We start from the raw sequence: 11,956 nt of genomic DNA on the forward strand, positions 1-11,956 counted from the left end.
TGATTTTAATTGATCAATGGATCAATCTCGAATTATGGTTTAGGGGATCGGACTTATTCGAGCTCCGATTTACTCATTTAGGGTTTGATCTATTTGTCCTTAGGCTTTCATCTTAGAGATTAGGTTTAGGGTTTCAATCTTTACAAAACAACCAGGTTCGATTCATGTTCTCAGATTAAGTATGTACCTTTGTTTTGCAGGTCTGAACCGGACCACCAAAGATCTGAGACGAGCTGAGACGAACGGACGCGGAACGGCTCCTATCGGGTCGCGTTGCCGAGAGCTATCGCGAGCTTGTTTCTTCTCGCGGACGGTTGCGTCTGGTCGGGGATTTGGTCTGAGATTTGATATGTGGCTCGTCGTCTGGTTCCTCGGGGTTTGAGAGATAGATCGATTTTAAGTTGCGCCTGAATTAGGGTTTATGTGTGACGGATTTTAGGTTAAGTTTTGTCTCAGGGTTTTGGAGTCTATCGTGCTGATAACGTGTTGTAAATAGAAGGTTTAGAGACTGAATATTTCTCTGTGTTCTTATTAATGATCAAGGGGATTCCTTTATATAAGGATTACAAGATGAAGATAAATGGAAAGTATACATATCCTAATCCAACAGGAAATAGGAAAACTAAAGATAACAAGAAAAGGAAAACGTCATAATCTTAAGACGGTCTAAACCGACCGTCTCTCTCTCCTCAGACGACCGACTCTCTCTCCTCTTGGTCACGGCCACGGCTGGGCCTAGTCGTGACTGATGGGCTTTCTCCTCTTGTCTTGGTTAATGGCAATCCAATCCATAATTTATAACAAAATAATATTATTATAATCTAATTTGCCGGACGCTAAGGACTCTCGACGTTGCGGATGCTCTAAAACAAATTTTCTCATTTGTCTTTTTCGACTTGACAGAAAACGAAACCAGAAGTCAGAACAAAGTTTGCTTCATTGTTATAATTATGTGAGTTAGGTGAAATCAAAACAATTTTGATATTGAAAATTTATTCAGAGTGAAACCAAACAGTATATAATAATTATTGTCTGTCAAGTCAGCTCCTGTTTTCTCTACCTCTCTTTCGTGCACTAGTTTGCATATTAATTGGTTTGAATCAATCTCGGTTGCAGCAACTTTTCCTTGCATATGAGGAGGACTCTAGTGTCAATCTACTCGATTTCATAACTTGGGTTTTATCAACGATCGAAAGCAAAGTTTTAAAACAAAACATAAGCTTTGATTGGTGACATGTAATATTAGAGCTACGTTATGATAAAAATTATGGTTTGATGTAGTTTGCAGTAAAAACTATGTGGTAAAAACTTAAACACAAATCTACTTAAGGGTAATCATAAACTAAAGCAAATAAACTGCTGACCCTAATAGAGAACCCAACATAAAAAGAAAATAGATTTGAAAGAGGAAAAGGCTAAAGGAAGGAATTTTGAGAATGGTTAGTGAAAGGTACCAATGCTCTCTAGTTTCAAAATGGTCTTTGAGCATTTCTCTTAGTCGTGTGTATATGCTTATTGTTGATTATTTGGAGACTACTTTATCATTTTAGGGCTCTCCATTCTTTAACTTAGAAGCAATTACAAACTACTTGGATATCAATAAGGATGGGAAACTATAGGAGTTTCATTGTTTTGGGTTTTATTAATGATCAAAAGAAAAGTTAAAAACAAAACATAAAGTAAAGCACGAATACACTGCCACCCCAAATACAGAACCCAACACCAGAAGAAAATAGGCTTGTACGCTGCATCACCACCACGCAACTCTCAGCTCAAGCCTGCGGTTGATAAGAGAAGCCATTGACCGTGAGACCTCCATCAACACAAATGGTCTGACCAGTAATATATGAAGCCGCAGGTAGACACAAGAATGCCACAAGTGATGCAACCTCTTCTGGTTCTCCAGGGCGACCAAGTGGAGTTCTAGTGGACAAACTCTTGTTAAATCCGGCGTCATCAAGAAACTGATTATTCACAAGATTTAGAAACAAGAATGAGAGAAGTGTGTGATGTTAATTGGAAGGAGAAAAACAAAGTTGGAATGTGTCATTGATTACAGGTTGAGCCAGAGCAGTATAGATAAAATTAGGAGCAACAGCATTGGCTCTTATTCCGTCTTTTGCCCATTCACAAGCCAGATTTCTTGCTAGTTGATTCAAAGCTCCTGCACAAAACAAGAATGATAGAAATTAACCTTTTCTTTTTACCAAAAAAATTTGAATTCTCCTATGAATTGCGTCTAGTAATACTATATGTACCTTTGGTTAAACCATACATGGATCCACAATCAATTGAAACAACCCCTGCAACTGAAGAAATGAAGACAATGCTTCCAGATCCTGAAGCTTTTAGAAAAGGATGTGAAAGCTGGCTAAGATGATAAGCAGGCTCCAAGTTTGTTGAGATATGAAAGGAGAAATCATCTTCCAGATATTCAGTTGTTGGTTTTACACGAGCTGAGCCAACGTTGTTCACCTATGTAGAACGAAAACAAAAAGAAGAGTAATAAGAATCATATTGTACAAAATTTAGTTTTCCGAAAAGAATATCCTTCGTTACTTGAAACTTAAATTTGACTTACAAGAATGTTGAGCTTGCCGTTAAACATAGTTGAGACGGTTTGCATGAGCTTTTCTCTCTCGGAACGACATGATACATCACAGACCGAACCACTCACTTGAAACCCTTTCTTTTTCCATTCACATAAACTCTGATTGAGCAGAGTTTCGGATAGATCACATGCATGAACTCTACACCCAAAGCCGGCTAGTTCCACTACTATGGCATGCCTAAAATATTTACCACATAAAAAAAGAGATATATTAAATAAAAGCAGAAAACTAGCTAAATTTTGATATAAGCTAGAGAGGAGAAAGACGAACCCGATTCCGCTGGCTCCACCCGTTACAAGAGCAGTCGTACCTTGAAGACTCCATCTTTTATCCATTTTTTTTGTTTATGACTGGCGGATACAAGAGATACCACATAAATATAATTATATAACATATTATCTAGTCAAAGTAAATCAAATAATACAAGATGCGTTTCCTAATTAGCAGTAGGGCCTATTGTTTGACCACGGAACACACAGAACAGAACATGTGAAGCAGCTTTTTCAGACCACATGTTAATAGAATTATTGAAAATTCAGTAAGGAAGTTGCTCTACAAAAAGTTAAAAGTTCAAATTTTGTGAAGCAAGCCCTCTCTATTCCGAAGCAAAGAAACTGATGTACAAACTAGAATTTTTTTTACGAATATCAAACTAGAACTCTTTAACGAAAACTATTTGAAGAATTTATATTCTGAATATCACTTTTCTTCAAAAAAACAATTATCAAAAAAACAATAATCTTCTCTTTGAAAATAAAATATAGCTTTCATAATTTTTTAAAGGGTTTCCTCTTCTAAATCTACTAATAATAGCAATCCTAATTAATTCCAATAGATATGTCTTTTCATTATAAATTTGTTCATAACCGTTTGTGGTACCTTTTCGTTTATAACCGCTTTCATTTTCTAAAATTTTATTTTTTTAATTTAGGTTTTTCAGTTCTATTTATTATTTTTTGTATATTTTATAACCATATTATTATTATTATTATTCTTTGTTCCTCTTGTTTGTTGCAGTTAATCGTCAAAAACCAGTTGTTATTGATGAAAAAAGCAATTGTCCGATATTGAAATGGTATATGTAAATCATTTTCATATATTTTATTTCATCAATAGAAAACATTATTTTAAAGCTATAATCTATATATAATAGCAAACCCAATTTGACATCATCTTTTTTTGATAGGAAAATAAAGTTACAATCGTACGCTCAAGATTTGTTTGTTTTTATGATCTAAGGGTTATAAAGTTTCCATGCTCCAAGTGGCTTACGTCATCAAAACGATAGTCTCGGACTCTCGGGCATCTCTTCAGTGAATCGTCACCTTCTCACACTACACATCTCTTCTCTGAATCATCAATTATTTTGAACAAAAGACGTCTTCTTCCCCTCATTCGACTGATTCTCTGAACGACGCAACCATGAGTCACAATTCATTAATGGATACAATGCTTCACTACCGACATGCTTGGTCGTCGTCTTTTACTTTTGTCAGTTTTAAACTGAGGTCAACCTTTGGATTAAAAAGTGTGCTAATCTCTACCATTCCCTTTTTAACGTTTTTTATAAAATTATGAAAAGTTACTTTTGTTATTTTAAATGGGACGTGTTGTTTGAAAGAAACTATTCAGTTAAGAGTTGGCAAAAACAGTTACTTTGCTGACGTAAATCATTTTAAGTGAAGACAACTTTATATCCTTTAGATTAAAAAAGCAAGAAAATCTGATAGTTGGATTTTAATTTTTTTTTCCAATAAAAAAAGATGATGTCAGCAGATAAAGAAATTAGGTTTGCTATTATATAGGAAAATAAAGTTACAATCGTACGCGCAAGATTTGTTTGTTTTTATGATCTAAGGGTTATAAATCTACAAATGCATCTTTTTATACATTTTCGCTCATAGTTGTTTATTGTACTGTTTCACTTATAATTGTTTTTTGTCTTTTTAAAATTGTATTCTTTTCGTTTCTTATATAGTTATGTTATGTTGGAGATTTATGTGAACCATTGCAACCATTTAAATGAATTCTTACAATTGTTTAAATTAATATTTGCACTGTTTAAAAATGAACCATCATAACCTTTAAATGTTAACCATTGCAAGTTTTGGTGTTCAACCATCGCAACATTTGGCTACCAATCAACTTTTGAACTTAATTAATCATTGCAACCTTTAATGGTTAACAATTGCAATATTTGGTCTATATATATATATTGTAGTGTCAGCAATGAAAACTGCAACAACAAAGAAACATCAATAAAAAAGAAATGGTATGTTCATTTGGTACATTCGAGTGGAGTCTCTTGAAAATGCGGTTAGATTTAGGAGTATCTATTTCGTGATGATGCATCCTTCTCCACAAGTATCTAGGCCATTGTAAAATTGAATCCGTAACTTAATTCCAAATCAGTGATAGGGAAGATTGAACACCTTCAAAGACTTTATCGGAAGGATAATTAAAAGCTGTACGTTAAAGACAATGGAAAGAAACAAACAATACAAACATGTGGCGAACACATATCTATTGGAAAAAGTTGTCAAAAAGTTAAGATGTGTTTTGTCATCAACTCATCATAAATATGTATCTTTACATAAAAAAATATAGAATATTTTTTATCATTTTTTAAATTTTATTAGTTTAAAGAGTAATTGCCTCTTTCCATTTAAAAGTCAAAATTGTTTTAAAAAGTAGTTAATCAATAAATGTTTTTCTACAATTATTAGAGTTAAGAATGTTTTAAAACTACGTCTTTTCAGTTTTTAAAAGTAGTTAAACTAATAAGTGTTTTTACAATTATTAGCTTTAAGAATTATGTGTGATTATTATCTATAATAAAAATTAAATTATTTCAAAAATATATTAAAATATAAGTATCTTTATTTAATTATGTGTCTTTTCAGTAAAGGTACTAACTACCTCAAATCTGAAAAGTCATGATTGTTCGTATAGATTTTTAGAAAACTATAAATAGACCTTGTCTATTAGTTTTTTATAATATTTTAAAGTCATGATTTTTTCCATTATAACTAAATGTATCCCATCTTCTGATGACATCATCTTTTTTAAAGCATTGGTTCCATGGTGGTTTCCATTATAAGTCGACGTGTTGGCAAAATCTATTATGATTTGTACAAAGCAACAATGACTCACCATATAATCATGAAGAGTCGATGACCACTGAGAATTACCCCAAACTAACCATAGAAATTAGTTTGGACAAAAAACATTAGACGACGACTAGCATATATGCCGGAAAGCAAAATATAGTTAAACAAAAACAACAAATCTAGAATTGGCTTACTACATTATGACCAGAACAGATGCGAACAAATTTTTGATCAGAAGAGGAAGACTTTGAGTGACTGTAATTGTCAGAAGACAACAACACCAAAGGAGTACGATCGATATTTAAAAACTGCATATGAATCCATTCATCTCTCAACTCCGTCGATTTCAAATCTGAAAATAAGGAAACAAAGAACAAAGCAAAAAAGAATGAAAACTGCATATGAATCCATTCATCTCTCAACTCCTTCGTTGATTTCAAATCTGAAAATAAGGAAACAAAGAACAAAGCAAAAAAGAATGAGTATAACGGACGTCAGAGTCAACGCAACGCCAGCCGAAGAAATAAAAAGAGAAGATAAGTTGTGACGATCACAACTTTGGAGAGAAGAAACGGTACGGTGTTATGTGAAAAGAGCAATTTTGTTAATTAAGGATGCTAATAAACTAGTTCACAAGATGAACTTTTAAGAATTTCTAAAAATTGTCTATGTGTCTACGTTGCATGGAAGCGTGTCTCACGTACCGGTTCCTGGTTCCGAAGCGGAAACAGAGTGGAAGTGTGCCGGAATCGCGGTTCCAAAAAAAAACAAATATGGAAGCGTGATGGAAATGATGAATCCTATTTGGAAGCGTTTAAGTTTGATATTGGAATCGTAAATAAAAATAAAAAAAGAAAAAATTAAATGTTTTATGTTTTGTTTCTTTAACTGAAAATCCTAGTAAAAAAAAGAAACTGAAAAGACTACGACAAAGTCATCGTTCTCATCTGTTTTACACTTCTGAGTTTCTATCTTTTTTCTTCTCAGTACCAAGACCAAACAATCAATCAAGGCAATTTTCTTTAGACTTTATTTATTTGTTAATTGTTATATTCTTCTTCTCCTTTACACAAACATGAGATTTGTAGCTTTATATGTATCGTTCAATGATATTGATTGGATGGTTGCTAAAGGTTAAAGTACAACTGAATTTGCATTGTGAAACTAAGGTTAAAGTTCTATTTTAGTATTAAATAAGTGTAGAAAATCATTTTTGTGTTTACTTGCGTAGAGTTCAACGAACAATGCTTCATTATCACAATTTTTTTTTCAGAAGTATGAACCCAACTAATGATGCTGTGGATGACAAAGCCCCTTTATGGATTTATGTGAACACGATTGAAAAGATAGCGGGAGGGGGATTTGTGTGGTTTAAAGTTTACTTTAAACACTTTAATTTTCAGAATTTATTTTATATGTGGGTTTATATGATATATATCTACGCTTCCAACACGGATTCGCTTCCTAGTTTTTTGAAAAAAATCGGTTCTACGCTTCCATACGATTCCGCTTCCGCGTTTCCGCTTCCGCGTTTCCGCTTCCGCGTTTCCGCTTCCGTTTCCATGTAACGTAGCTATGTGTATCATTTCCAAAATATTAATAGATTTATATATTCCTCCTTATTTGTATGCGTGTATCTTTACATTACATTGATAAAGCCAACTCTTAATATAATTAACTTTTGATAGCTTGTCAAAAAAAATTTTTTACTGGCTTTCATATTAAAACAGAGAAAAAGGTTACAGAGAATTGACCTGAGAAACAGAAACAATAAAACAAAACAGCTGAGAAATAAGAAAAACAAAGACTCTAAATCCGATTTGAATCAGCCCTAGAAGGGGATGATAAACAGAGGCTCACAAGAAAGACCCAAGTAAAATGGTACGACAAATAGCAGACAGCTGTAAAATGGTTTGACACACAGACAAGTTGAACAAGCAACTCCGGGCCTTACATCCTAATGCTGTCACGCTGCTGTTAATCCTGAGAGGAGCTGGAGCTACCTCACTCAAGTCCACACTTGAAAAACCTCTGACGAATAAGCACACAGAAGGAGAGGGGCTTCATACCTGAAGGGCACGAGACACACGCAAACCCACTGGACGAAAAACGGGCGTTAAGGAAAGTTGCTTGATGAAGAGACTACAGGACCTGCACTGAGAAGAACAAGACTATATCTGCCAAGGGCAATCAGATGAGGCACCTCGACACTGGGATGATACGTCGAGGAGGAGTAAAACCATCCTTAATCGCGCCGTCGAGGAGAGCTCCATGACCACGAACCCGATAAGACACCACCCACGATACTTCTCGTAGAACAAGAGAGAGTTTCCTCTCATGAAAAGGGGACAGAAGAGACAGAACGAATGACCACAAAGATGAAGAACAAGATCCTGAAAACCCAAAAACCCAGGGAGCTCACGACCAGGAGACGGACACTCAAACACCAACGCCGTGAACCGGAGAGGACAAAGAAGGAGCAACTTGACCAGATAGTCGACGCCTGAGTACCAGACACCTCCACGCGCCTAAAACCATCCTTTCAGCTACACACGCCGCCGGGAGAATAAACCTGACACCGCCAAGATCTTCAACACAGTCGCGCGCTAAGCGAGCAAAACCCACGAAATCCAACTTGGGGATGATTGAGAAGCTGCTACCCCCGAGACACCAAGGCAGAGAGCAAAAACCCACGACCACCTCCCCTACCGACACAGACCGGCGAACCAGATCTGCAACAAACTGGCATATTTTCATCTTTAAAAAGTTCTAAAAATGTTTGGGTAATTCAGTTTTAGGTAATGCAAGTATTCTTATGAAATAATATATTTATGAAATCAAATATGATATGGCTTTTGGATTATACTTTATGGTTTATAACATTCTGTTTTGGTGTAGGTTTTTTGGCTTGATTTAGTTTCGTTTATTTGGGTTTTAGATAAAATGCTCGGACTTTAGACAATATTATTTACTAATAGATAAATATTAACAAAATTTAAACCAAGAACAAATGTTTTAATGTTTTTCAATATGCACATTTTCATCTTTGCATGATTTGATATAAGTAATATTTAGTTAGTGAGTCTCTGATTATACTTAAAGGAGAGATAATTAATAGTGATTTAAGTGAATCTTTGCAACCATTTAAGTGGAATTTTGAAATTTTTTCAGTGAACAGTTACAACTGATTAAATAGAATATTGCAACCGTTAGTGATGAACCATTACATTTTTGGTGATGAACAATTGCAATTATTAGTGATTGATTGTAGATTTTAGTTATGAACTATGCGACTTTTGGTGTTAACTATTTCAATCTTTAGCTAACCCTTGCAATTTTAGATTATCAACCATTGCAACCCGTTTTCATTTATATAAAGAGTTGTGAGAAACAACAAATTACAACAACAATAACACCAAAGAAAAAATTAAAACAATCATAAATAAACTAAAAAGAGAGAGATTCATTGTTTAGATAGATTTGTTGTTTAGATCATCAAAGATCACCGCATAGAATTGCATTTGTTTTAAAGATGTCGTCAAAATATATATGAAATTGTCTTTTCATCATAAAGTTGTATATGTTTTTCAGAAATTGTATTTTCATTCATTGTCACTTTTCAGACCTTTTCATATATTTTCATATATATATATAATATACACTATTAAAAAATCTTAAAAATTATAATTTATAGTAATTATATATGTATTACATTGGTTTTTAAGACGTTATCAAAATGTTAAGGATTGTCTTTTCATAATGATATTTTCCATCCTAAAATTTGCATAAATTTAGGAGTAATAATTTGGTGTAAATATGTGTCTTTTCATTCCAAATATAAATTTTAAGAGTTTTTCAAATTTTTCAAAGATGTGTCTTTACATCTTAAATTTAAATAGATTTGTAAGGAGTTGTCATTTCGTTCATCTTTGTAACTGTTTTATATACATTTTAAGGAATATAAAAATATAAAAATATAAAATATTCAGGTAATTATGTTGTTTTAGAATTTAATTATTTTATGATATTATATATTTACAAAACTAAATATATTGTCTTTAAATTGTATATGGTTTGTAGCATCATGTTTTGGCATGTTTTTCTGTCTAATTCAGTTTTGTTTATTCGTTTTACAGATAAAATATTTAAAATTATTTAGAAAATACTTTTCATTAATAGATAAGTATTAACAAAATTTTAACCAAAATTAAATTCTTTTTATATACACATTTCTATTTATATTTGAGATTGATATAGTGGCAGAGGCGGGATAATTATTCATAAAGGTCAAAATATATTTCTTCATAGAAAAGTGCATAAATATTAGTGAACTACCATTGAACTAAAAGATGATAGCGTCAAAACATTATTGGGCAAGGGTCAATTTTGAACAATGGTACAATATTTTAAAAAAATCTTATGTGGGTCAATGGATCCTCTCCCTAATAAGTTGTCTTTACCACTTGTTTTATATATGTGCTATTTATTTATTGAATTACTGACACATTTAGATAAGATATGACTGTTAGAGGTCTAAGTGAATCAACGTAACTGTTTGAATGAAATTTTGCAATTCATTCAGTGTATTGGATAGTTCTAATTAATCCGAAGAACAAGTTAACTCATAAAAGTTAAGTTTGATAGGTTAAGGAAAAAAATAACATATCGAGCTTATGAATGTTTTCATATTATTATTAGGTTAAGGAGTAGCTTAGTCCTATATAAAGAAGTCTCATGGAGAGATGTAACATCAAGAGAAACACATTGAGAGGTTTAGTTTTGAGAGACTTTCTGAATCTAATAAGAAATGTTAGTTCTTATAATCTTTGTGTTTGTGCAACTTTAATTGGTATCAGAGCCACGTTTCGAAGATTGTTTACAAGAGGAGTTGTAATTCGATCAAAACATAGGAGACAATAACAATTCTCAAGGACGTGATAAAGGTCTTGAGATGAAGAAGGACATACGATGTCCGATGCTATCATCGACCAACTACTCCATATGGTCGATGCGAATGAAAGTGATGCTTCATTTATAAGAAGTTTGGGATACAATTGATCCAGGGAATGATGATGCAAAGAAGAACAATATGGTGATTGCTATGATCTTTCAATCAGTCTCGGAAGCGTTAATACTTCAGATAGGAGAACATGATACATCGAAGAAGATTTGGGAAGCTATCAAATCCCGTAACCTAGGTGCTGATCGCGTGAGAGTAGTGAGGTTACAGACTTTGATGTCTGAGTTTGACAAACTGAAGATGACAGACACATACACGGTGGATGACTAAGCTGAAAATTTCCAGGCTTAGCATCGAGAGCAGCCGCGTTAGGAGAGATAATGGAAGAATAAAAAATGGTAAAGAAGTTTCTGAAGGGACTTCCAAGAACAAAGTTCATTCACATCGTAGCTTCGTTAGAACAAGTATTGGATCTAAATTCAACGGGGTTTGAAGATATTGTTGGGAGATTGAAGGCTTTCAAAGAACGCATAAAAGAAGAAACCCAAGAAGAAGATCAATCGAAGCTAATGTTTGTAAAGAATGATATGAAAGGTCGTGGAAGCCATAACAACTCGCGAGGAAGAGGCAGAGGTAGAGGTTATGGTGGAAGAGAAAGAGGACGAGGAAGGTCTAATGGTTCTGATGGTCATAACAAAGGAGGAGAAGCTTCAGACAAGACCAGGAAGGACTACTCTAAGGTTAAATGCTGGAGATGTGACAAGATGGGGCACTTCGTGTCACATTGTCCTCTACGACCAAGAGAAGAAGCTAACCTAACGGAAACACAAGAAGCAGATGCATTATATATGCATGAAGTAGTATTCCTCAACGAAGAGAGAGTGTTTCCTAAGAGGTTTGACGAGGGCGATGGAAATACGTGTATATGGTACCTTGACAATGGTGCAAGTAACCATATGACAGGCAAGAGAGAGTTCTTCTCAAACCTAGACGAGAGCATCAAAGGCAAAGTCTAATTTGTTGATGGATCAAAGGTCGAGACTGTTGGGAAAGGTTCGATCACGTTCATCGGAAAAACAGGGGAGAGAAGAGCACTCAAAGATATCTACTACATCCCAAGTCTTAAACACAATATCATAAGTCTTGGACAAGCAACCGAGACGGGTTGTGAAGTTAATATGAAAGAAGACTTACTGATGCTGAAAGACCCCCCGTGGAAGGCTATTAGTACAAGTCGCAAGGCAACCAAACCGATTGTACAAGACACCAATGGA

General features: G+C 34.0%; 1 protein-coding gene across 2 annotated transcripts; it reads right to left on the minus strand.

The window, feature by feature from the left end:
• Window positions 1-1,600: 1,600 nt before the first annotated feature.
• LOC106339327 (tropinone reductase homolog At2g29330-like) lies at window positions 1,601-2,974 on the minus strand. 2 transcript variants are annotated; one of them, XM_013778117.1, is made up of 5 exons: window positions 2,883-2,974; window positions 2,582-2,789; window positions 2,259-2,475; window positions 2,058-2,164; window positions 1,601-1,964 (listed from the first exon to the last, which is right to left on the minus strand). In XM_013778117.1, the coding sequence occupies exons 1-5, from the start codon at window positions 2,945-2,947 to the stop codon at window positions 1,773-1,775; spliced, it is 789 nt and encodes a 262-aa protein (XP_013633571.1). In that variant the 5' UTR covers window positions 2,948-2,974; the 3' UTR covers window positions 1,601-1,772. The 2 variants fall into 2 exon arrangements, with proteins under 2 accessions (XP_013633571.1, XP_013633570.1); XM_013778116.1 differs by having other exon boundaries at window positions 2,582-2,811; window positions 2,882-2,936.
• Between the last annotated feature and the right edge of the window lie 8,982 nt (window positions 2,975-11,956).

The sequence above is a fragment of the Brassica oleracea genome, chromosome C4 (assembly GCF_000695525.1).
Source record: "Brassica oleracea var. oleracea cultivar TO1000 chromosome C4, BOL, whole genome shotgun sequence".
In the NCBI taxonomy this organism is placed as follows: Eukaryota; Viridiplantae; Streptophyta; class Magnoliopsida; order Brassicales; family Brassicaceae; genus Brassica; species Brassica oleracea.